The sequence below is a fragment of the Haliotis asinina genome, chromosome 5 (genome assembly GCF_037392515.1).
Source record: "Haliotis asinina isolate JCU_RB_2024 chromosome 5, JCU_Hal_asi_v2, whole genome shotgun sequence".
Taxonomy (NCBI): Eukaryota; Metazoa; Mollusca; class Gastropoda; order Lepetellida; family Haliotidae; genus Haliotis; species Haliotis asinina.
In genome coordinates this window covers 29,529,448-29,556,267 of record NC_090284.1, presented here as the reverse complement: position 1 = coordinate 29,556,267, position 26,820 = coordinate 29,529,448, and the positions used below count along the sequence as shown (strand labels likewise).

General features: G+C 39.1%; 1 protein-coding gene across 1 annotated transcript in view; it reads left to right on the top strand.

Annotated features, from left to right (window-relative positions):
- Positions 1 to 2,715: 2,715 nt before the first annotated feature.
- Positions 2,716 to 26,820, top strand: part of LOC137283500 (RNA polymerase I-specific transcription initiation factor RRN3-like) — a 302,356-nt gene continuing 278,251 nt past the window's right edge. The window contains exons 1-3 of the mRNA XM_067815033.1: positions 2,716 to 2,846; positions 10,725 to 10,803; positions 12,122 to 12,178. Coding sequence (XP_067671134.1) covers positions 10,753 to 10,803; positions 12,122 to 12,178 — 108 coding nt within the window. The 5' untranslated portion in view covers positions 2,716 to 2,846; positions 10,725 to 10,752. The remainder of the gene's footprint in view (positions 2,847 to 10,724; positions 10,804 to 12,121; positions 12,179 to 26,820) is intronic.

The following is a 26,820-nucleotide window of genomic DNA, read 5'->3' as shown; positions in this document are numbered from 1 at the left end:
CTCATGCATTGCATGGTCATAATCACTGACCCATGGTGCCTCCAGGTTACAGTTGCCGGGTATGGACCACAACAGTTTTCAGAACCTTTCATTGGCATCGGTGGGAGGCCGTTTATTACCATTACCACTTGTTTTGAGTTGCCTATAGAATCGGGTTTTTTTCATCATTCCTAAACAGTTTATTTTGTTTGATAAATGTGTTTCTCTTTTCCCATTTTTCTATCTGTCCAAATTTTTATTTTTGCCTTAAGAGATTCGACAATTTGGAGAAGTACCTTTTCTATTGTTGTCTTGTACAAATTGCCTTTTGTTGTTTAGACATGGGATTCCGTGATGACCTTAATTTCAGGCACAGCTCTATTCAGGAAATATGTTTTTTTTTGTTTCCGTTAATTTTACTTGAAACCGGTTTTTCTTTAGTTCATTGGTCTTAGTGTGTTGGGTGATTCTTCTTTGGAAACTGTGTGAAGTTCCTCCAATGTTCGTAGGGAGGCATAGACACAACAGTTAACTTCATGCAATGAACAGTCCGCAGTAAGTTTCATACAGATAATGTCATTTAATAAATCAATTTCATTTTTGGGAAACAATATATTTGTTTGTTTGATTTGGCGTCCGTCTTCCCAAAGGTATAACAGATATTTCATCATAAATAGAATGAAAAAAATATAAACAGCATTTTCGGAAAGGTCAGCAACTGAAGAAGAGGAAGAATTATAGCAGGGTCAGCGTGGGCAAAACGGTGCCAACACTCTGTTGGGTGCGAGGTCGTTTATTTCGACGTAAAATAAGATTAGTAAGCGTCACCCTGTAACAATAAACACAATAATATACCGTATATCAGACACAATTCAAACAGGAATATATTATTCCATAGATAGGTAAATACTAGAGATAATTACCAAATATGCATTAGCAACATTACTTATTGCACATGTAGTATATTGGAATTGTATATCACCTCATTTCGCATAATGTAATGATGACATATTCATGATTCCTCATTCATTGCATGATGATACTATATGCAGTAACGATATAAAATGAGCATATACACATACCCTGTGGGTGGTACAAGGGTGTACACCAATCGGGCACAGCACCGGTATTACGAACAGGAACTTTTCTGTTATAGATATTATTAAACGATAAGTAATACTTATTCGTGTTTATAGCTAATGGATAGGAAAACTAATATAATTACATATAGCGCTCTTTAGATGCTATACAATGTAATGCTTATTTGAATGATAGTAAATAGACATACTTTTATTAACTACATACTGCAAGGATTAAATGCAATGTTACTTTAATTACATGAATACTAACCTTAATCCTACACTGTCTGTCTAAGGTGTCTTTAGGTGGCAAAGATTCCGACGGTGCGGAATGAGTGTAACAGTGCAGGGAATTAGTGAGACCAATCAACTGAGAAGCGGCATGGCTTGGACAGTTAGGCGGTGAGGCCAAGCTCTAGAGCTTAACCTGCCTTATCATAATTCAGCTAAAAAGTAGAGAAGCAGAAAAATTAAGAGAATAAGATTAAAACAATATATTCATACTAAAATACGCCTGCAACAGAGAAAGGGTCTAAAATTTCTGGTCCAAGTGGCTCCAGGCCAGATGAGTTTGTTTCGGGAAGAGGAAAGTGGTTAACGCGGACATCCATTAGAAGTTTTGGATCTGCTGCCACTTGAGTATCTTGCTCATGCAAAGGTTCCTGACGAGCACCAGTTGTGGGTTGAACTGCTTCACGGGGCATGAGGTTTTTTAGACGCCGGAGTTGAACTCTGATATTTTTCATACCTGGGCATGGCATTGTCCGAATGCAGCTTTAGCGACTTGCCATAGATACGTGGATTACCAGGTCATGCTGTCGCCTTCGCATACTCTAGTAGTGTGGATTTGTGATGTTTTGACCAAGATATTCTTGGTCGGGTTCTGTGCCTTCCTCTGGGGCAAGTCCCATCTCCAGTAAGGCTGGTTTGAGACTTCGAGAGTGAGGTCCAGTTCCCAACATTCTACCAATAATAATGATTTGCACATATGATTAACTTAATAAATATCAGAAGATATAAGGTAAAATGAGACGTGCTGCGGAATTACGGCAAGGCGTGACATGTTATGGTTATATGATATCATGAAAACACACCCACGTCAGTGGCACTGTATTCTCCAGGAGAAGTTTGTTTTCACTGTGTTCTAATCAAATGTACAGTATGCCTAACCTTTTTCAAATGCACCCCAATGAGACTGGCTATGCTTGTGACCGAGAAAACGTTGAGAGTGGGGAAAAGGTCGTATTGTTTATGAGTGGGCATGCGTTAAATACACTGAACAGTGATGTTTAAGGGTGGTATTTGATTGGATATAGATGTAAAACATTTTCGGGCCGACGGAAATGTTTGGTGGAATTGACTGAAGTATAAATCCTGTTTCGTTTAACGATTCCTCTTGTAGACGTAACCTTGGTTAGTTCACAGGCTACTGATTATGCCAGTTCCGGTCGCTACATTCGTATTCCCGAGTTTTAAGCAATATAAGGTTATTATGGTACGCGTTTGTGGCTTTCGATTGATCACTATTATCATGAGTGTGTGTTGCATTACCAACTGAAGGCACGGCGTTCGTTCGCCCGCCTCATCCCGGCCCGACTTGACTTTTAAGCCATCCCAGAAATAAGCAGGTTTCGTTTTAATATTCTTGAATCCAGTTTTACTGGTAACCGGTAGTTCGGCCCGGTATTTTATGCCCAGGTTTTAAGGCACACCTGTTCTGTTTTCAGTTACCATTACTGTTTTGCTGGGAAGATGTTCTCACAGTTGGACTGATTTCTTGGTATAAGGGTGAGTGCGGCGGGACGTACGGGCGCAACTCTTGCTGAAACGCATTATACATAGTATCATTTAAATGAATGTGCATGTACCTAAACCGTTAACGGAGCTACTATAGGATACGTTCGGCACCTTCCTAGGATTAATCCTTTAATCACCAACCCTAACCCAACCTAACCCTATCCCTAACCCTTTGATTGTCAGAGGAGAAAGGGATTGGTGAAATAAGGTAAACATAGTGATGGCTACATAATTAAGTGGTAAACGTATTATGTAATTAATAACAATTGTCTCCATTCAGAATTTCTCTTGCCATTCGAGAAAAAATATCCCAGTGTTAGGGGCAATAGGGGTTTTCGACGATGTAAGACAAAAATGTAATTTTTGTATTAAAATATCATTTAAAGTTTTGTTTTTGCTAACTGTGAGTGATACACGTATATTCATCTATTTCACACAAAAATATCATGTGTTTCCTACAAAAATAGCATTGATGACATTGTATCAGCGAAACTGTAGCTGCTTGCAACATCCAGGTATTTTGTACGTGTTTTCAACGATGAGCCCTACTTTTACCTCTGCACTGCGAGAGAGTGTTTTTATTACATGGCTTCCTGTTTAATTCATAACCTATCAACAGCAGACAGCTGATCTTGCTGGATTTCCCTCGCTATTTTTTGTTAAACAGGCAACTGATTTTGCACCAGAAGTGGTATCCCAAAGCGAGCTGAATTTGACGTTCTGGTGATTTCGACGATTGCATTGCTAGTGCTATATCGAGGAAGTATGTGTGCGATCGGAGTGCACAAACAGTTTCATCGGTAGGGCGGATGCCCAGTTCCTGTCATGAGATGTTTTACTGACATTGAAATCAAGAAATTAAGTTATGTAAAGAGCAAATAAACAACAATATTATTTACCCTCGATCGTTAATACCACTTCAGATGCAAAATCAATTGCCTGTATAACAAAAAATAGCGAGCAAAATTCAACAAGATCAGTCGTCTGCTAGTGACAGGTAATGTATGAAACAGGAAGCCACGTTATCAAAACACTCTCTTGCAGTGCGGAGGGAAAAGAATGGCTCACCGTCGAAAACACATACAAAAATACCCGGATGTGACAAGCGACTGCAGTTTCGCCGATACAATGTTGTAAATGCTATTTTTGTTGGAAACACATGATACTTTTTTGTGAAATAGATGAATATACTTTTCTCACTCAAGGTTAGCAAAATCAAAACTTAAAATGATATTACAGATAAAAATTACATTTTTGTCTTATACCGTCGAAAACCCCTAACACTGGAATATTAACCATCTTGGTAAATAGTATCAATGTTTATTTGCTCTTTTCATAACTGATATGGAGTGAATAATGTTTCACGCCAACAGTCTAATTGCAAAACCAAGCTGCAAATTGGTCAGCACCTTCTCCCTTGACCGTGACGGACAAAGGAACTGGGCTCCAGTACACATTAGCAGAATTTCTTACCATAAGCAGTCAGGAGGACAGATGCCCATCATCTGCCATTATTTAAAAATGTCCATGGTATTCCTTGTCTGATTGTAACAAAATATCCCAGAAGTGTAGTTTTTTTCTGATGCCTTGATGGTATAGTGCCAATTTGGCACGTAGTAAGCCATTTGTTTCGTATTAGTCCGAAAGATTACAAAGCTTTATATATAGTTTTGAGGGTTGGGCCAGCAGTCATAGCAAAATTCATACATAAATTTTGGTAGCTATGGTAACTACCCTGGTTTATTATCTATGATCTATGATAATAAAAACACACAGTTGATTTATTTGAATTTGTAAACTAAAAACAATGACTTTGCCATTGGTAGAGAAATCTGAAATTTGTCTTAAGTGAAAAAAACCTTTTTACACCTATTTACCCAAGTACACAGCAAATGCCTGCATGATTTCTTATGTAACGACGAAGTTCCGTTGGTATCCTCAAAACAGTTTCGGCCCATAAGTGTTTTCAGGCTGCATGCGACACAGAGATTACATCTTCCTTGCTGTAACTCGCGTTTGATAATAACACGTGTTATTTGTCATCATTCACTTGATGGTCAGTTAATGAATTTACAAGAGGTATGATTAGTGGTAATACCACTCAGATTACTCAACAAAGGTTCCTGTTTGGCATTTCTCCTGTCTGGAGTAAATACTCAACAATATAAATTAAGGTCTGTAGTGGCAAATGTGTTGTATGTTATGTAATATGTGCATGTAAGTGATGCATGTAAGAGGGTTTATTAGCTGAGTTACAAAAACAAACATTGATCAAAGGATTAACCGATAACACACTGATTGATTAATACTTTTATCTTCTACAGCGGATTTGTCAAAAGGCTATGTAGATGTACTAATCTATACTGACTACACCCTGTCATAAACTGCAAGTGTAAAAGCAACATCTTCCCTTCAAAGAATTAACCACCATTGCATTGATTGATTGAGTGCTCATTATTGGTTAACTAAATTACATGTATTTAGAAAGGCGGACATCATACAATTAGTTGCTAGGTATGCTATCTTGGGTGACCAGTGAGAGGTTTATCAGGTTTCACCAAAGTGAAAGACGTGGAACGATGTGTCACTTTTTCGCAAATTAGACTGTTGTAAGACACACAATATAGAGCAGGATTATTTACCAGCTGAACAAGGTAGTAGCCTGACATTGTTGCAGTAACATTAGTCTGTTTTGAATTCATTATTTGCATTTTGTTTTAATTTATTTGTTGTAGCATTCAGCAGAATCTATATGACAGAAAACACACTCTAGATTGAGCATAGGGCGTGTGTGAAATAGGATCCACATTGGCAGTTTATACAATGTTTAAATGTTACTGTCATGTTAGAAATTTACTGTAAGTATAGGAAGACAGTGTGTTCTTTTATTAATTTTCAAAATCATACAAATATGACAATAAACTAATTAGGGTTATGAGAGAAAATATAAAGACGTACACTGGCTTCATTATTTTTCCGACCAAATAGTTTTTTACCATGTCTACCACTGGCAGATGATTAACCTTCAAAGTATTTCATTTGTTTTCATGATACATTTGTAATGAAGTAAAAATGACTTCACCTTAGTTGATCTGTCTGTAATTAAACTCTCACAGCAGAGGTCACAAACCTGTCACGAATTCTTGGATATCATCTGGGTACTCACGGGAGAAAACAATAACATAAGGAACAACCAGTCCACAGAAATTGCTCCGCATCAGTGCCCCTTTAACTTCTGGATTTCAATTGTAAATAAAACGTCTCATGACAGGAACTGGGCTTGAAACTGTTTGTGCACTCCAATTGCGCACATACTTCCCGGATATAGCGCTAGCAATGCACTCGTCGAAATCACCAGAACATCGAATTCAGCTCACTTTTGGATATTATACAGTCATAGACTGGTGATTGACCAAGGACGCAGTCCATTTAGTCAAGGAAAGAAATTTTATTTTCACTACAAACCAATAAAGTTATGTCAACAATACTGTGACGTTAGAGCTTCATGTCATAGTGCTCTCAAGTCAATAGACTGTGTGTGGGACCATGTTGGGAGTCAGTATGCTTTTCTGTTGACGGTCCCATGACACAGTACCTGTCTTATTTTGCCAATTCCTTAAAAACATTTTAAAATAAAATAGAGCAGAAACATGTCAATATATGAGTGTCTTTGAGGACAGTTTGTAGCCAGTTATCACCAAGAAGTTTGTCATGATTACACAATACCATTTAGAAAGTGGTCAAATGCAACATGTCATATTTGGGATTTCACTTTCTTAGTAAAGTACAAATTCTAGTACTTTTTGGGGGGGGACTCAACAAAAGAAAAGTACTAGAATTTGTACTTTACTAAGAAAGTGAAATCCCAAATGTGACATATGTTGAGGAACTTCGTCAATAATGGGTGGATTTTCCTAGATGACAATGTGAAGAACGAAACAATGGAAACAGGAAAATGATATCATTTGAGTGACTTGGCCCTCACAGAACCCAGACATCAATATTATTGGAAATCTATAGGGGACATTGAAAATTTAAGTGGGAAAAAAATTACAGAACATCAAAAGCAGGGAAGACTTACTACTTATGCTCACATGACTCCGGACCCGTCTCCGACTTCAATATGTTCACAGCTTATATCAGTCGATTCCTAGGAGACTGAGACATGTAATTCCTGCCAAGGCTCATATAACCAAATACTGATCAACAAAGGTAGTGTACCTACCGTGCATTTCTTTTATTTGTGAAAAAACAAGCTGTACCTGCTCTGGACAAATCACACAACAGCCATTTTGATGACTCACTTTTGGCCAGGCACTGTTTATAGGTTGTGTGACATTCCCACTGACTATAAACACTGTTGTTTGTTGTCAAATACTGTGGTGACAAAAATACCAGACTTGTAATTGATCAGAACTGCGTACGTGTGATACTGATCTGTTTGCAATAACTGTTACATGGTGATAACTGGTTGCTAGCCTGTAATGACTGTTGATACTTGAGAGATATAAAGTCACTTCATTTCACTTTAAAGGGACAATGATGCGGGGCAACTTCTCCCATTGCTACCTGGAAATCCCAGAATTCTTGAATGATTGCGATCTCTGTTGTGCCATCAATAAACGCACAGTCCTCCCTGATAAAGAGTGCTCACTAGTTCGCATCTTCATTTTTGATGAATATGGGGACAAACACTGTTAATCACCTGTAGGGAAATGTGATTGTGTTGTTGATGAGTTTTGCTTGTAGTACTTTGGTATCCATCATTTGTGAATTGTAAAATGGCAAGTGAAAATAAGTTACATGCCCAATGAAAAATCGTATCAGCCAGCTGCTGTGAGTGAGAAGAGTTTTTTCTTTCGATTGCAAACAAGGCCCATCAAAAGTATTAGCAGAGGAAGGGTAACTGAATTTTCTTGTTTTTGATTTGTAAAAAAAATTCCCATCATAATTTTGTCAAAGCTGTGAACATAACCATGTGTGCAATTAAGCTGCAGATATTTCGATATCTATTAATGGATGGTCCATACTGCCTGTCAGTGTTCCCCTTGAGAGGCTTGATGTGGAAAACCTGTGTGGAAACACAGTGTGAAGTGAAAATACACATAAAAAACAAACACTGCATCGTTTCTGATGCAATAAAATCACCAAGCAAAACAACCCAATTCACTCCTAGGTATTAAATGTAACTTAAATGATATCTGATTTCGAACTGATTCGTAATTTGTTTGACCCACAAAGTTTAATTTTGACTAAACCCCCCACCCAACCCCCAAAATTTTGGAGAGTCAACCTGACCCCCAAATAGAAATGTCTAAGGGGAACCCTGTCTGTATTTATTTATATTCGTTCCTCAAATTTTTGGTAAACCAATAACCTGAATGCATAGGTTTCTCTCTGTTATTGCATTAAAAGGATCGTAAATGAAAACAAAGCATAGAGACATATTTTCCATCTTTTACTTCATTCACTGTATTAGTCTGTTTATATCAGTGTTAAAGCTTTCATGTAACACAAAACAAAACCTTGCAGATTTTGATACCTTTCGGTATGGACTTACACTAACATATCAAAAATACAAATTCAGTTGAAATATCATGTGATGAAATAGTGTGTTCTGCATTCTTCATGGACAGGAAATGGTAATTTTGCCTCGTTATCCTCGAAATATGACTGGTAATCATCTTCTCTCAATATACTTTCTCAGACAAGACCTTGAAGACCCTTTTCACGAACTTCCAGTTGCAGTGTCTTTTTCACAAGTTGGAATTCCACCTGTTTCTGTCATTATATTGTGTTTTATGTTGTTCTGGCAGTTTTAAACACTTGTAAACCGCTATAAAGTTCACTCAGGTGCATAGATCAGCAGCAGAAAATCTTTCGTAAATAGGAAAAGATATTATGGTTTGTCCATTTAAAGACCCCAGTATAACTGCATCTATAACTTGTCATCATTAAAATAGTATGTCCTTGAAAAGTTTGAACAGCAGGACTTTCAAAGTGATGTTTATAAAGGAATGATTTTTGTGTGAAAATACGGGAAATGACACATCTTATCTACTTCATTTGTTGAAGTCTTTGAAAAATAAAATTTACTTGCAGGTTTAAGAACAATTATCATGAAATTCCTACTTTTTTGTCCCACTGATGACTGATGAGAACACTTAAGTACTGATTAGTACACTTCCAGTACTACTTATCAGACAGCAGATCACATGTGGATTCAATGGATTCAATATATTTTCTTTCTTTCTTGAGAGGATATTACATCTGTTGATCAAGAACAGCCGAAAATGTGTCAACCATAGTGGACATTTTGTTAATATATTTGACGTCCAGTAACAAAAGCACAAGCATCTTGAAACCGACTGCCATTTTGAAAATGGAGCAAGGTAGAACTTTGCATTTTGCACAGAACATTGATGTTCTGAAGCTTTCCTGGAGAATTCAGCTTTCTACTATTTGTTTCCAATGTTACCTATTGTTTGTGTCTAACGCTCAATGCCTACCACACCTCATCGCCTGTACCTTCTGTGACAGGTATCTCATGATTCGATTGATTACAGATGATCAGCCACTGTATTGAACAGTTGAGATACCAAATGTTCTATTTGGAAAACTTCATCTCATATCACCATATGGCAAGAAAAATGCTGATGTGATGTAAAGCCCAACTCAACTCATCTCCCCGTTCCAGAACACAAGCACTCTCCTGACCTGTGCCAAGAGGTCAGGAGGTACCAAACCAAGTGCACCGAGAACAACTGGAGTCTGACATCAGGCATGGCAGAGATGGTAGTCGAAGCAATGAACCATGCCATGATATCATTCAAGATATGCTTCTTGTGCCAAGGAAGGGCATCCACTGACAAGGTGTTGGGCAGTCTCTTGCATAGTTGACATTTCATGCAACTATTTTTATTTAGAATCCCATTTTGGCAGTTATGAGTGGGAAGTGAGTGGTCTTAGGGACCATTAAGAAAGCCCTCAGTTTTATTATTATTTTTATCATTACTCTTGTTACTTATATTTTATTTTGAAAAAACAAGCAAAATTTTTGTTCAACCAATAACTTGAAAACATGTGAATTGATGTTTTCAGATATAGGGATCACCCTATAATTTGTGATTGTAATTGGCACGTATTCAAACAGATTAAACTGAATGATTGAAAAACAAAGGCCTTACTCATTGGACCCAGACCCAGTCTGAATATCACATCAGTGGCTCTTTGAGACTATGTTGTACCTTTTGCTGACAGAGCAAAGAATCTGAGTGTCACCTTTGATTCTCCCTTGTCAGTGGAAGCCCAAGTTAATCAAGTGTGCCAGATCTGCTACTTCCATCTAAGAAGCATTGGTATTATACCTACTATCTTTTTACCAAAAGCATAACAAAGACACTAGTCCAACAGCTCATGATGTCCCGAAAAGACTAAAACAACAGTCTGCCTTATGGTTTAGTCAGGAACTGCCAAACAGACTCCAGTAGGTACAGAATAGAGCAGCCTGTATTGTCAGTTGTGCACCAAAAAGATGACACATACCACCGGTATTGATGTCCCTACACTGGCTACCAATAGAAGCCTGGATCCACTTCAAGATCTTGTGTTTTACCTACCACTGTTTTACCTGTTTGAATTGAATGGCACAGCAGCAAGCCATCTATCAGAACTTATCTCTTCATACCAACCTTCACAATGTCTAAGGTCTGAAAACCAACCTTCTCATGTAAGTTTCTGTACCTGTCCTATATGGGCTTTCTCATTTTAAGTTTATTAAAGTGTTTGAGTTTTTTAATGATGAGTTCAAAATCTTTTCAGCTTTGATATACAATACTGTAAGATTTGACTGTGATCTTTCTTTTGCAGACTGTGGAATTTCACCAACATATATGATATGACTCCTGAAGTGTGCAATGTGTCTTTAGTCCTGCATCACTGGACACAGGTATGTTTTGTTTTCATCACATGATTATGAGTGAGTGAATTTAGTTTTATGTTACTTTTAACATTTCCACAATGTCATGGTGCGGAGAGACCAGAGTGGGCCACTTGTGTGTAAGCATCTTTGGCGAGACGATCAAACTCTTTAACCACTAGGTTACCCCATCGCCCCTTTTTTCACATGAAGTGAATTTCAGATATCCATATATACAAGCATTAAATCCAGGCCTTTCTATTTTGACATAAACTGAATCATTGATAGGCACAAATCACACATTTAGCTTTACAGTGGCTGTGTCAAAAGGTTGAGGGTGTGGGCAGACCATTTTATCCAGAAAGTTTCTTTCTGTACCTCCTATCTGTGTCCTTTCTTAAACAGTAATATTTCACTGTCTTTCAAAGAGCAGCTAACTAGAATACAGTAGTTGTTGTATATTAACAAAAGATAAGTAAACGCCATCACATATATCCATAATACTGATGAGAAACAGTACCCATATGCCCCAGTGGTTGTAGCCCATTAATCATATGCCCATTTCTCATATGGACACTAGTCATTCAGAACAGAGTGTAAAGGAGTGCTAAAAACAACAGGGGGCATGCTCCTTACGATACAATAGACTCGTCCGCTCTTCTTGTGCGAGATCCATCAGATGGTCAAACATAGTCAATTCATCCACTTTTCATACCGATTGCTATCCCCTATTGCGGGATTGGCATGAGGCAGGGGATAAAATATTAGGCTCCATCTGGATTGGAATATCTTAATGACTGTTAATGAGATTCTTTTCATATTTGGTACCTATGGTTATCACAATGTAATAAAGATCCAATTCAGATTAGGTGACCTTGACAATCATTTCAATGTCACAAGAGGACTTTAATGTTTTACCCTTGTCAGCGAGATATCTTGAGAACCATTCACCGGATTTTCTTCATATTCACCAAGTTTTATTAAGGGAAGGTGCAGGGCCCAGCTGATTTTGGTAACCTTCACATAATTTTCAAGGTCACAGTGACACTTTGAAGGTTTCAGCATGTTATCCTTTGGAATATTTCATACACCATGACATTCATGCCAAGGTGAAAGTGAGTCTTGAAAATATTTGTATGTTTGAACTACAGAGCAAGATTTCAAGAGAGGTTGACTGGTCATGTGTTTGTTGACATTTAACTATCTTAAACTATGAGCTTCACTTTCATCACTTTTTAAGTTTGTTTTGATAATTTGTGGTGGGGGATTATGTCACCTTAGTGTCAATGCTTGATATCATCATTGATGAATATCTCTGCCACATAACATATTTCTGTTGTTTTTCCAGGGTGAAACCAAACTGTATGATGCCCTGATAGAAGTTCTCAACGATCCCAAACTTCAGGTAACAAACTATTTCTCACTGAACTGAATGTAAGTAGTACTTATAGAGTAACTGTATCAGTGGTTATTGTGCAAGTTATTCAAACATTTTACAAGCAAGACTTTGTGCCAAAGAATCGAATAAGTAAGTAAAATATTTGCTTCAGAATTTTGGAACATGGATTTATTTCGTGAATGCTTCATGAAATTAACATGCTGCAAGAATCTTAGGGTTTGTAATACGGAGGTCTGGTTAGGTAGAAGTTACCCTGTCTTCAATTAAAGGGACTGATTTAGTCATTTTCACTGGTTTACATCCAAGGAAAACAATGTGCCTATTGAGGTAAAGGAACAACTATATTCTCATGGATTTAAACCACTGTTTCCTGAACTTGATTTGGATGTTTTATGCTACTGCAAGTGTCAGTTGAGACAGAATAGGATGTTCAACAAGAGAAGCTACAAAAGAAACATTTTGAATGCCATGTTAAAATATCCTCGATAGTCTCCAGGGTACACATTCCAATAAATCTCCACAATCTGCTGGATGTGTGTATGGCTCTGCCTGATAATTTTGTTACTTCCCTTAGCGGGCTCTGCATTCTCACAGTAGCCAATCAGCTGCTATTTCGCTGTTACAACTGAGCTTGTCAGTGTCAACAAAGATAGTGGTTGCAGCTATGAAGGTTTGTTCACTGTGTGACTGTGAATTTTGTGAAAATGATACGTGAGTCGTGTTTTATATGCTCAACTTTCCGGTGTAGACGCCTGATTGATTGAAAATCCAGCCATGGGAGGTAATAAAATTATCGGGGAGAACCATAAAGGCATCCAGGGTATGGTGCAGATTGACTGGAACGTATACCCAGGAGATATTGAGGATGATATTTTATACAAACAAACTGAATTTGAAATTTTATATTCAGACATTCAGGTATCCATCAAAACACATGATTTTATCACCCCTTTTTGTTGGACAAACAAGATAACAAAAGCAACAGTATCAAAGTTCTTTACCTTCAGTAGGGATTTTGTTGAGCGTAGCACTATGGAAAGTCTGAAAAAGAGACTAGTTACAGATTACCATGTAGCTGACAGCCAATGCCCCAATGGGTATGAACTAGCTACAGATGACGTGTAGCTGACAACCAATACCCCAACAGGTATGAGCAATGTACAGATGACTGTGTAGGTGACAACTAATACCCCAACAGGTATGAGCAAAGTACAGATGACGTGTAGCTGACAACCAATACCGCAACGGGTATGAACAAAGTACAGATGAATGTGTGTAGCTGACAACCAATACCCCAACGGGTATGAGCAAAGTACAGAAGACAGTGTAGCTGACAACCAATACCGCAATGGGTATGAACAAAGCACAGATGAATGTGTAGCTGACAACCAATACCCCAGTGGGTATGAGCAAAGTACAGATGACAGTGTAGCTGACAACCAATACCGCAACGGGTATGAACAAAGTACAGATGACAGTGTAGCTGACAACCAATACCCTGATGGGTATAAACTAGCTACAGATGACAGTGTAGCTGACAACCAATACCGCAACGGGTATGAACAAAGTACAGATGAATGTGTGTAGCTGACAACCAATACCCCAACGGGTATGAACAAAGTACAGAAGACAGTGTAGCTGACAACCAATACCGCAATGGGTATGAACAAAGCACAGATGAATGTGTAGCTGACAACCAATACCCCAATGGGTATGAGCAAAGTACAGATGACAATGTAGCTGACAACCAATACCCTGATGGGTATGAGCAAAGTACAGATGACGTGTAGCTGACAACCAATACCCTGATGGATATAAACTAGCTACAGATGACAGTGTAGCTGACAACCAATACCCTGATGGGTATGAGCAAAGTACAGATGACAGTGTAGCTGACAACCAATACCCTGATGGGTATAAACTAGCTACAGATGACAGTGTAGCTGACAACCAATACCCTGATGGGTATGAGCAAAGTACAGATGACGTGTAGCTGACAACCAATACCCTGATGGGTATAAACTAGCTACAGATGACAGTGTAGCTGACAACCAATATCCTGATGGGTATGAGCAAAGTACAGATGACAGTGTAGCTGACAACCAATACCCTGATGGGTATAAACTAGCTACAGATGACAGTGTAGCTGACAACCAATACCCTGATGGGTATAAACTAGCTACAGATGACAGTGTAGCTGACAACCAATACCCTGATGGGTATGAGCAAAGTACAGATGACGTGTAGCTGACAACCAATACCCTGATGGGTATAAACTAGCTACAGATGACAGTGTAGCTGACAACCAATACCCTGATGGGTATGAGCAAAGTACAGATGACAGTGTAGCTGACAACCAATACCCTGATGGGTATAAACTAGCTACAGATGACCGTGTAGCTGACAACCAATACCCTGATGGGTATAAACTAGCTACAGATGACAGTGTAGCTGATAACCAATACCCTGATGGGTATAAACTAGCTACAGATGACAGTGTAGCTGACAACCAATACCCTGATGGGTATGAGCAAAGTACAGATGACGTGTAGCTGACAACCAATACCCTGATGTGTATGAGCAAAGTACAGATGACAATGTAGCTGACAACCAATACCCTGATGGGTATAAACTAGCTACAGATGACAGTGTAGCTGACAACCAATACCCTGATGGGTATGAGCAAAGTACAGATGACGTGTAGCTGACAACCAATACCCTGATGGGTATGAGCAAAGTACAGATGACGTGTAGCTGACAACCAATACCCTGATGGGTATAAACTAGCTACAGATGACAGTGTAGCTGACAACCAATACCCTGATGGGTATGAGCAAAGTACAGATGACAGTGTAGCTGACAACCAATACCCTGATGGGTATAAACTAGCTACAGATGACAGTGTAGCTGACAACCAATACCCTGATGGGTATGAGCAAAGTACAGATGACAGTGTAGCTGACAACCAATACCCTGATGGATATAAACTAGCTACAGATGACAGTGTAGCTGACAACCAATACCCTGATGGGTATGAGCAAAGTACAGTTGACAGTGTAGCTGACAACCAATACCCTGATGGGTATAAACTAACTACAGATGACAGTGTAGCTGGTGACCTTTAACCTGATGGGTGCAGCTGAATGAATATGTAGGCCACAGAACTATGAACTACTAGCTGACTGATATTTTGGGGTGAAACATAACCCAAACCAAGACCACAACCATACTCCTGTGTTGTGTACAGTGAATCACCAGCAGGGAAGACTCAGGTTTCTGAAGATGGCTGCACATTTGAATATGCCTGAATTTAGCTCTACTAATTGCACATGTGAGGAATGGTACGAAATTTTAGGACATACAGAAACCGAATACAGAGAAATTAACATTGGGAATCCTCATAATTTTACTTTGCCAATGGAAGATTTAAGTTGCAGAATTTTATTCATCTTATCATAAAAATTGTTTAACAAATGATCATAGTTACAAATCATTATCAGTGTTTCCGTTTACTGGTTGGTGTGCAGTGGAATTGAAAAGTTGTGTGTTGTTGTGTACTATTTAGGGAACAAAACATGATTCTCTTGGTTATAAATGTATGAAATAATCTAACCAACAAACATGGGGAACTAAACATGAATCTCTTATAATGGGGAAAGAAACTTAATATGAAACTTTAAATTCTATTATCTATACTATCTATTAGTATTCCAAGATTACTGCACTGTTACAGCTACATATGGGCTGCTTCTAATTTGATGAACTGTCTGTTCAAATTCTATTTAACTATATAACTGCATCCTACCTGCACAAGCTAATAAAATCGTGACGAACAGTCACCTTACTCGAACAATCCTGTACAACACACTGATCGATTCGTCAGTGTCCCACGTGGTCAAGATCACGTGAAAAGGCTTCTCGGTGAGCTGCGAAACATGGTGCATTTGTGCGATCCATCCATATGTTTGGTCTCCAGACCATACCTCCCTCCATGATTGACCTCTGTCAATCATAGACTGAAACTTGTTTGTCTAAAAACTAACCCAAGCTATTTGTTTCACTCAAAGATGCCCATTCTAATGGGCATACAGTAAAGTTCACTTATAACGTACATGCTTACAACGAATTGCCAGTTACAACGAACAAATTCAGAAGTCATGACTGCTTTCCTATATGTTGTTATGAATTAACTACCGTATACACCGAACACTGATAGTACGAATTATCTGTTACAACGAACAAATTGATGGGCCCTCTGTGCTATTTCACGCACTAATTGACGTGTTTATAACGAACAGCTGATCTGAATCCACTTGCGTGTCATCTCACGTGTCACCAATTAGCTTGTGAAAACAAACAGGCTTCCTCACAGGGGATCAAGGGAATAATAAAATAAACTTACCTGTGAAATGTTATCATTTATTTAATTTAATCTTGTGAATCTTGTTGACATTGTCAAGGCATAAATAGCGATCTGGGAAGTCTTTCTTTCAAGTCAGCATGGAAGGGCTTGTCACGGAAAGGTAAAGCTCTAGATCTCGACATAAAATACCAAATCATCCAAGCTGTAGATGCAGGCGGTAAGTCCAAGACTGACATGACAGCAGACTTGGACATACAGATTTCAAGGCCAATCAGTCGTGGTTAGAGAGATTTAAGAAGCGATGAAGGATATGTTCAGCCATGACACACGGAGAAAGCTCGTCTGTTGACAGCAAGTCAGTTCATGATTGGCTGACGTCACAGAAGCACAAAATTACCGATTTTGTTAAAAATGCATAATAAAATACATGATCGATGATGAAATGAATGATCCATGACAATTACATGTTCGTTGCTTTTGTCTTATTTTATTTTCTGTGAGAACATGATCTTGTCTCAAACCAGTGGCATGGTGACCATTCTTGGTAATTTCCGAATGTTCACGAACATTCCCGAATCGCTTAGAACGAACTTCGCTTACAACGAACTGAAAACAGCAGTCCCTTTGAGTTCATTATAAACGAATATTACTGTACTTTGTTTGCTGGTCTTTTCAAAACTGCCTGTTTAGTTCTAACATCAACAACACGAACATGGCCATCCTCCCATGGATAGATCTTTAGTATTCTGCCAAGTTGCCAGTTTCCACGAGGCGCATCAGGAGATATGACTAAAACAACATCTCCAACTTGAAGATCCCTATGAGGAGAGAACCACTTTCGTCTAGTGTTGAGACTTGGTAACCATTCCCTCATCCATGGGCACCAAAAGTGACGCACCAACTCCTGAACTCTTCTCCACCGTTTGCATAGGTTGAAATCTGTTGTGTCAACTGTGTCAGGTGCGAACACCCCACCCACCTGTCCGTGTAAGAAGTGATTTGGTGTGAGAGGTGTACTGTCATGAGGATGAGCCGACTGGTAAGTTAAGTGGCGAGAGTTGATAAGCGTCTCTGCTCCAGTGAAAGCTGTCATCAGCTCTTCATCTGTGACATCTCCACCACTGAGAATAGCAAATATGGCACGCTTTGCAGCCTTTATTATGGTTTCAATCACCCCTCCAAAATGTGATGCATGAGGGGGATCGAAGCACCATTTTATTCCTTTGTTTGCAAGTGAATATCTAACTGTACTCTCATCAATGAGAAGGAACAGTTCTTTCAATTCTTTAACAGAACCAACAAAGTTGGTTCCGTTGTCAGATACTACCAGATCAGGAAGACCTCTTCTGCTTACCATTTTATAATAGGCATTCAGTAAAGAGTCCGTATCCAAGCCATTGGCCATTTCCAAATGTACAGCTCTAGTAGACAAGCATGTAAACAGACAGAGGTAACGCTCCTGTCTTTGTTTTCTTCTACCTTGAATGGTCAGGAAAGGCCCAGTGAAATCTACTCCACTCTGTGTAAAGGCTCAAAGTGAACCTCCCATTCTCATCTTGGGCAAGGGCGCCATAATCTGTTGAACTGGCCTTGTCTTATTTAAATGGCACCTTGCACATTTCGACTCCCATGACCGAATTGCTTCCCTGCCAGAAATTATCCAGTAGTTCATAGAAAGCGAAACTAATATTTGGTTTGTTCCAGCAATATGCTTACCTTCATCATGATAATGTTTGATAATAAGCATCGTCACCCAGCTGTTCTTTGGCAAAATGATTGGAAATTTAGTATCATGTGGCAAATATTCAGCATATTCCAAGCGTCCTTTCAACCTCATCAGTCCATTGTCATCCATCTGGGGATGAAGGTTCAGGATTTTCGACCCTGGAGGTAATGGCTCTCTGGAAGTCAATGCTGAATATTCTCTGGGAAAACATTCTGTCTGCATATTCATGATGATTTGGTGCTGAGCGTCACATATCTCATCTGGAGATAATTCTCCTTCGAGTTTATCATCTTTTGATGCTAGACAATTGTGCAGAAACCTGTGAACCCATGCATTCACGCATGTGAGTCTTCTCCACAAGGTGAATCGAGAGGGTTCCAGTCGCCATGAGGCACACGGCACAGTAAGAAAACTTGCTGCCTGAAGCTTATTTCTTTTCATCTCTTTCAGGTCATCCTCTTTTGATGACTTCGGCATAGTTTCTGGCCAGTCACTCTCATCTCTCAGCAAGTAAGACAGCCCTGATGACCACAATGAACAAGTAACCAACTGTTGAGCTGTGGCACCTCGACTAATCAAATCAGCAGGATTTTCCTCACTAAGTATATATCTCCACTGTGACGGACTTGTAACATCATGAATTTCACCCACCCTGTTGGCAACGAAAGGTTTGAATATTCTGCTGTTATTTCTAATCCAGCATAGCACGTTCATGTTGTCTGACCAGAAGACAACCTGCCTAATGTCAACATCAAGTGGATTTGTGATATTCAATGCCAATCTCAGACCTAGGATAGCTGCCATAAGCTCCAGTCTGGGCATGCTGACAGCTTTCAGTGGTGCAACTCTGCTTTTAGATGCTACCATTCTGCTCAATTTGTCTCCATTTGGGTACACCCTCACTGCATACACAATTGCTCCATATGCTATTTGCGAGGCATCAACAAAAGTGTGCGAAGTCAGAGAAGTCATATCTTTATGACTGCACAAACACCTGGGAATTTTCACTGATTCTAGACCACTCACGTCTCTCAGCCATTGCACTATCCGATCTCTTAAGACCCCATCTACCTTATGATCCCAATCAAGTCCTGCCATCCACATCTCTTGCAGGATCACTTTCGCAGTAACAATGAATGGTGCCATAAATCCTAAAGGATCAAAAAGCCTGGCAACATATCTCAGGAAAACCCTTTTTGATATCTTCTCATAAGTGATGGGAAAGTTTACCCTAAATGTAAAACAATCACTTGTGGCTATCCACAATAGGCCAAGAGTTTTGACTGAAGGCAAATGTCCTCTGTTGAGATCAACCTCATTCACCCTATCCTTCTCAGGTATGCCATCTAAAACCTCAAGGCAATTTGACATCCACTTTCTTGCATGCATTCCTGCTCTAGACCATAGTTCCTTCAGCTGTGCATAGAGTTCTATACCCTTTTCCACTTCTTCAACTGAAGTCATGCTATTGTCCATATATGTTGATTTGATGACAGTTTCTGCAGCTAGTGGATATTCTTTCATGTGAACTCGTGCATGTTCCTGTGTCACAAACTGGGCCAAGAATAGAGAGGATGTAACTCCAAACACAACCCTGCAGAACTCGTACACCTCATGAGTTCTTGTTATATCCATTGACCTCCACAGGTATCTATGATAAGGTCGATCATCTGGTGACATACTGATCTGAAGGAACATTTCAGCCATGTCACAAATAATTGCCACCGGATACACTACCTTCTGAAGTGCATCAGAACATCAAACAGCTCCCTTTGCAACTTAGGTCCTGCATGTATCGCATCATTTAAAGAGAGGTCTTCATGTTTAGCTGATGCATCGAACACAATACGAACCTTTGTGGTATTCCTGTCAGGATGTAAAATGGGAAAGTGAGGAAGATACCATTTTGTTTCACTAATTGGTTCATCTTGTGGAACTTTGCGAATGTATCCTTTTGATAAGTACTCGGAAATGATGTCATCATAAGCCTTGGCTATCTCTGGATGTTTAGACAGCTTTTCAGTTCTGTTCAGACGTTTACCAGCCATATCATAGTTGTCAGTCAGCAAATGAACATTTTCATTCCAAGGTATGCCTATTTCATATCTGCCATCTTTATGTGTGAGTGTTTCATGTGTTGTTTGTAAAACCCCTTCATCATCATGCTTTATTTGAGATGATGTTATATTTCCTTCATCTACTTCTCAGATCATCTCTGTTGTCTATGAAGAATGAGCTAACAAAGTTACTTTGTTCAAACTTACCTTGATCAGACAAGCATCCAATGCAAGTCCATCCGAGTGGAGTAAGTCTTGCAACTGGATCACCTGGATGTCCAGTTACTTCTCTACAGGACAGATGCAAATCTAACTGATCAACACCAATAAGCAAATCGACCATGTAAGGCTTAGCTACTTTTGGGAATGGAATATTTTGCAAATGTGCCCATTTGCGACTATGCTTTTGCCAATCTATCACTTGCAAATTGCAAGTCACAGCATTTGTTGTCATTGCAGACTTCTGGATACCTAAATCACCACTGATGCTTTCAAGCCTGAATTCTACTGGTTTTGTGTCATTTCTGTGTGACCGTTAAGAACATTTACAAAGATCTTTTGTGGTTCACCCTGTAATCCCAACTGCTGCAATGTCCACATTGATGTACGACTTTGTGCTTGCATCATCAAGCAAAGCATTTACTGTTATGCTCTTCGTTCCGTTCTTTAGTACCACGGGAACAGTGCAAAGACACTTATTTGACACTGGTGGTATTGTTGCATGAGATATTTCGGTTTGATCATGTGTTTTAGACTGTGTGTGCTCTTCATCATGACCCATTTTAACCACTTGCTCAAAAACCTGTGGTTCCACTTTATTTTTCTCTTGGTTGCTGCAAGTAGAATCAACACTGAGTTCATTTTTATCTTAGGTTTCCCAACTCCTCTACCCAATCTGATTCTCTGATGTTTGCGACTGCAACATCCAAAATATCAGCAAATTTCTACAGATCCTCAACATGACCCTCATGGATTGGCTTAAAATTACTAATTTCCTCATTTTGGATTGCAATCTGTCGCCATTTCCCACCAAATTTCCTTTCAAGACGTTCCAGAGCAACATCATAAGCTGCTGAACTATGACCTAAAGACTGAATTGATTTCAAGGCTTCCCCCGACAGATACTGGTGTAATTGCAACAACTTATTCTCAGATGTAGCTGGGGACTGATCAATGCAAGTCATAAAGGCAGCCTTCCAGCTTTGGTAGGTTTTCACGCCACCAGAAAAGACAGGTATGGAAACACGCTTTAACTGTTTCCACATATTGTTCCCTATGGCTTGATTATCAGACTTACCTGAGCGTGCTGTTTCAACTTTCACTAACATGCAGCGGTAGCTTATCCTTACCTTGGTTAGGTCCTTTAGATATCAAACGTTCATGGGCAGCTTCCTCAGATTGCTGCCTAAATCCAACACGAGACTGTCGCCGAGACACAACACTTTGTTGCTGGACACCCTCGTTGAAAAGCCTATGCAACCACCTACCGGAAAGAGAGCTTTGTTCTGATCTGCTAGATTCAGATCTACTTTGTAAATATCTCTCTACAGATTCAAAAACTGTGTTGTTTTCTTCCTCTACTAAGTTCATGATCCAACTTGTTAACGTTCTCACGATCGTCCAGTTTAACATAAACCTTTGAAAGTTTGAGCATAACATCTATTGCTTTCACAAAAAGCTGATTCACGTGATCTATGCTATCCCTTACCTGTAATGGTTGATCATCACTTTCTATCAAAGAAACGGGTTTATTCCGAGCTTTGGTACAACTCGATTTGGCTGTTGCCTTTTTTTGTTTTAACGCGAACACACGGACACATTTGTCTGTCGCCGACAGACAACTAGTAATCGAAGTTGTTGCTCTAGGCTGGCTATGTGTTTCAGTTTCCGCCATAATTGGGTGGAAGCTTTCTATCTGTCTTAATGTCAAATAAGTTCTATTTCTATTGGTTCTAACGAATGAAACAGAAAACCATGCTCTGCTACATTGATGCGCAGTGGAATTGAAAAGTTATGTGTCGTTATGTACTATTTGGGGAACAAAACATGATTCTCTTGGCTGTAAATTTATGAAATCTAACCAACAAACATGGGGAACTAAACATGAATCTCTTATAATGGGGAAAGAAACTTAATATGAAACTTTAAATTCTATTATCTATACTCTCTATTAGTATTCCAAGATTACTGCACTGTTACAGCTACATATGGGCTGCTTCTAATTTGATGAACTGTCTGTTCAAATTCTATTTAACTATATAACTGCATCCTACCTGCACAAGCTAATAAAATCGTGACGAACAGTCACCTTACTCAAACAATCCTGTACAACACACTGATCGATTCGTCAGTGTCCCACGTGGTCAAGATCACGTGGTCTGCTCACACGTGAAAAGGAATGCTTCTCGGTGAGCTGCGAAACATGGTGCATTTGTGCGATCCGTCCATATGTTTGGTCTCCAGACCACCGGTAAAACTCATATTCAGTTAGTTGGCTATAATACTATAAAAACGTGCTGAGCAATAAAATCATCTGACTTTGGGGTCTCGTTTGTTGACTTTTCAGCACGTAGAAAATTAATGGAAATCCCTGATCTATATATAGAAATAACCAAAGTAGCATTGACTTGCCGATGTTCCATGATTCTGATTCGCTGAGAAAGCGATTGGCAACAACTCGTGACCTCTCTGTCTGGAGGAAAGATTCGAGTGGTTACGACTGGCTTTCAAACCACATGTCAAAATGGCAACTTGTAAGCAGACGACACTGTCATCTTTTTTTGGTAGGGGTCAGTCTCACTTGCCGAAACGTAAGGCTAGTGAAAGTGAAGAAGGTGACAGTAGTAATATCAAAGATGGCGAAAAAGATTCAACCTGTCACCATGATAAGAAGAGATAGAAGCTATTTAATGATGACTGGTTTCACGAATTTCGCTGGTTATGTACTGGAAACGATCAGAAAGGGAGACTTCTTATGTTTTGCACAATATGTGAAACAGCTGGTAAACTGAATGTATTTACTCAGGGGTGCATCAATTTACAAAAATCAGCTTTGAAAGATCACTGTGACAGCGATGGTCATCATGAGGCTGTTGTATCCATGTCCCACAAGACAGCAATGAATGCACATGTTTCTGCTGTGAAAGACAAAAATGATAAATGTTTGATAGTAATGATGCAAACTGTGTTATATATGGCGCAGGAAAACATGCCTACAGCAAAGTTTAGCAGCCTTGTAGATTTGCAGTGACAAAATGGATGTTCATCCATGTCTGGCATAATCTATTCTGATTCAGTCTCTATTGACCAAGTGGAAGATGCACTTGTTATGTCTATGGCTGATGAACTGAAACGGAAAATTTCACGAGGTCATTTCTTTAAACTTATGGATGAAACAGTGAATGTGACTGTAGAGAAAAAGCTTTTTCTGTTTCTGTGCATTGTGAATGCTGGAAAATATGAGATGATATTTTTAGGAAATTACAGTGTCGATAGTGGTACAGCTGAATGCATTGTGGAGAAAACGCGAGACATCATGAATGAATGGGACGTTCTTATGTCCAAATTACTTGGATTGGACCCCGATGGGGCTAGCGTAATGACTGGAAAACAAAGTGGTGTCGGTGTCTTACTGAAGACTGAGAATCCCTATTTAGTGCATGTGCACTGTATCGCTCATAGGGTAGCGCTTGCATCACAGGATGCTACAAAGTCAGCAAAACATGGGGCAGAGTATCGTACCACATTGAACGAAATTCATTAACTCTATGAGTACAGTGCCACTCGATATGATAGACAGCGGGAACTCTCAAAAGTGCTAGATGATTCAAAATTTTCTACTGTCAAACAACCCACAACAGTCCATTGGTTATCTCTTGGTAGAGCAGTCAAGTCAGTGAAATTAAATTGGCCAGCTTTGGTCATGGAAATTAAGGAAAAACAGTGTTTGTGTAAACTCAATAAAAAAAAACTGAAAACATACAAATTTAAAGGAATGACATAGGTCTGACGTTCTGCCAATGATGGAAAAATTGGTGGCAATTTTCCAGAAGGATAATATAAATCTTGCTCTGATTCGTCCAAAGGTGATTTCTACTATTGAAAGTTTGGGACATTTACCGAATAAAACTGGTGAAAATGAAGAATTTGTGAAGACTAATATTAAAGACGGAGTGTTTCGTGGCATTAAACTGACTTCTGCAGATGATCGTTCAGTTCAGGCTGTCAACAAGGAAAGGAAGGACTTTATAGAGGAACTGGTCAGCTGTCTCAGAAAGAGGTTTCCTGATAACTCTTTGGATGTTTTGGACTCCCTTGATCAAGTCTTGAACCCCACACGTTACACCAAGGATCAAAAAGAACTGCTCGAGTATGGAATCTCTCAATGTGATACTTAAACACTACGGCATGCTGATTGGCCATGGAAAATGATGATGTCACTCCTGTTATTGACACAGATTGCATGAGAAGGGATTTCCCACAGTTCAAGCATGTCCTTTCAGTGCCTAACATGAAGCCTGATTGCAAAGGAAGAATTTGCGGTGCATACAGTTTAACTGTAAACAAAGTATTCAAGTTTGAACAGTATCCCATACCTACCTTAGAAGTCCTGTACAGCAAGTAAGCTGGAGGTGAAAAGTTTACTAAACTTGACATGAGTCATGCTCACTGCAGCCTGTTCTAAATAAAGACTCCAGAAAATATGTGGTTATCAACACTCGCAAAGGTTGTTTCAGTATACCAGATTGCCTTTTGGTGTTTTGCGCCTGTCATCCATATTGAGAAGGGTAATTTAATAACATGCCATGTAGATCATACTTATGTTTATTCTGCTGACAGGTCTGAATTACCTGTTACATCACAGCCATTAATTATCCTAACTACTACCATGTTGTCGACCTCTAGAGCTGACAGTGTGGATACAGCTACTGCTACTTCATCTCCTAGTCTTAGGAGATCACTCCAGAAGAGTAAGAGTCCTGACTTTTACCAAACAAAGTCACTGACAATAGTCTGCTGATGTTTTTTTCAGATGAGCCATAACAGTGATAGTTGGATGAAGTGACTGTTTTAAGTTAATTTTAAAGAGAAAGTGGAGGTTTAGTTGCATCTGTAATGCTTCAAAGCATATACTTCTATTATAAGAATAGTATCACTTTGTTGTTTGGGTATTGTTTGAAATATTTCTTCAGGGTAGGGGAAGATGTAATGAATGGACATATGACATACATTGTCTCGATCTGACCATCATAATTACTAGTGTGGAATACATGATGAGATGCAACCTTGACATATAGTGACAGTGGATAGTGACAGTGGCCAGTAAACTGTCATCCTAACCAGCTGTGTTTCTTTGTTATCTCTCGTCATAGCAGTTTGTAACCAAATTTAGTACTCGCCCATTACAGATACTGCAGTATGATATTTTTACGGCAATATTACACTAGTGTAATACCGCGTTATGTATGATGTCAGAATGGTTCAAAGTTGTAACATAACAATGCGAATGGCAATGTTGCAATTTTACTTGACCTTGCTTGACTCGTGGAAAGCTGAGAGTCCTCACATTGTAGGCCATTTTGTGGCAGTTTCTGTTAATTTATGTTGGCGAGTAATAAACAGAATACTAAACTTGCTTCCGTGAAATACTATTTTTCAACAACTTGTTAAAGATTTAGTATCAGACTCGCATTCACTTGTTTGATATCAAATCATTAACTCGTTTAAAAATGGTATTACATGGAAGGTCGTTTAGTATCCTCGATGTCTTTTATAGGGGACCAGTCTTGGTAAACTGAAGCAATAGTAGTCCTAAAATCCTAAAATTTATATTCCCAGATATTTACAGGTCATTGTATTCCAATTGCGTAGGTCAATGCTCATGCTATTGATCACTAGATTGTTTGGTGCAGACTCAGTGCTTACATACTGCTGCCATATAGCTTAAATATTGCTGAATGCAGCACTTAACAACTAACAAACAAACTGGAAAACACATATTTTAGAATACACTTTCTCCGTAAATATACATTCTGGTACATTCTGATACTCCTAGTGAAGATTCAGATCAATACATTTTCAGACTGTCTCAGCCATGATTGCTTCCATAAACGATTCACTAATTTTCCTTCAGTGCTGGGGGAAAAAGTGGTTTCAACAGCTATGTTTCACTGCACTCTTAACACATGTGCAGTGAGCAGGTTTGCGTAGCTTGAAACAGTATGTCTGCCTGGTGTAGGAGGTGAGCAGTAGTCTGTTCTTGTTTGTGTACACAAACAAGTAAATACATGCAATCTACTCGTCACATAAAAATTATTGTGATTGTGATAAGAAGACTCTTGTCACAGTGAAAACTCAATGTCTGGTTTATTGACATCTATATGTCTGCCTGCCTGTCTGCTAATGACAATATGCAGTGCACAACTTCAATCACTGACTACATACAATTTGAAATTAAAGCCTATCAGACTTATAAGCCATTAAAGAAAGAGCCTGCTAAGCG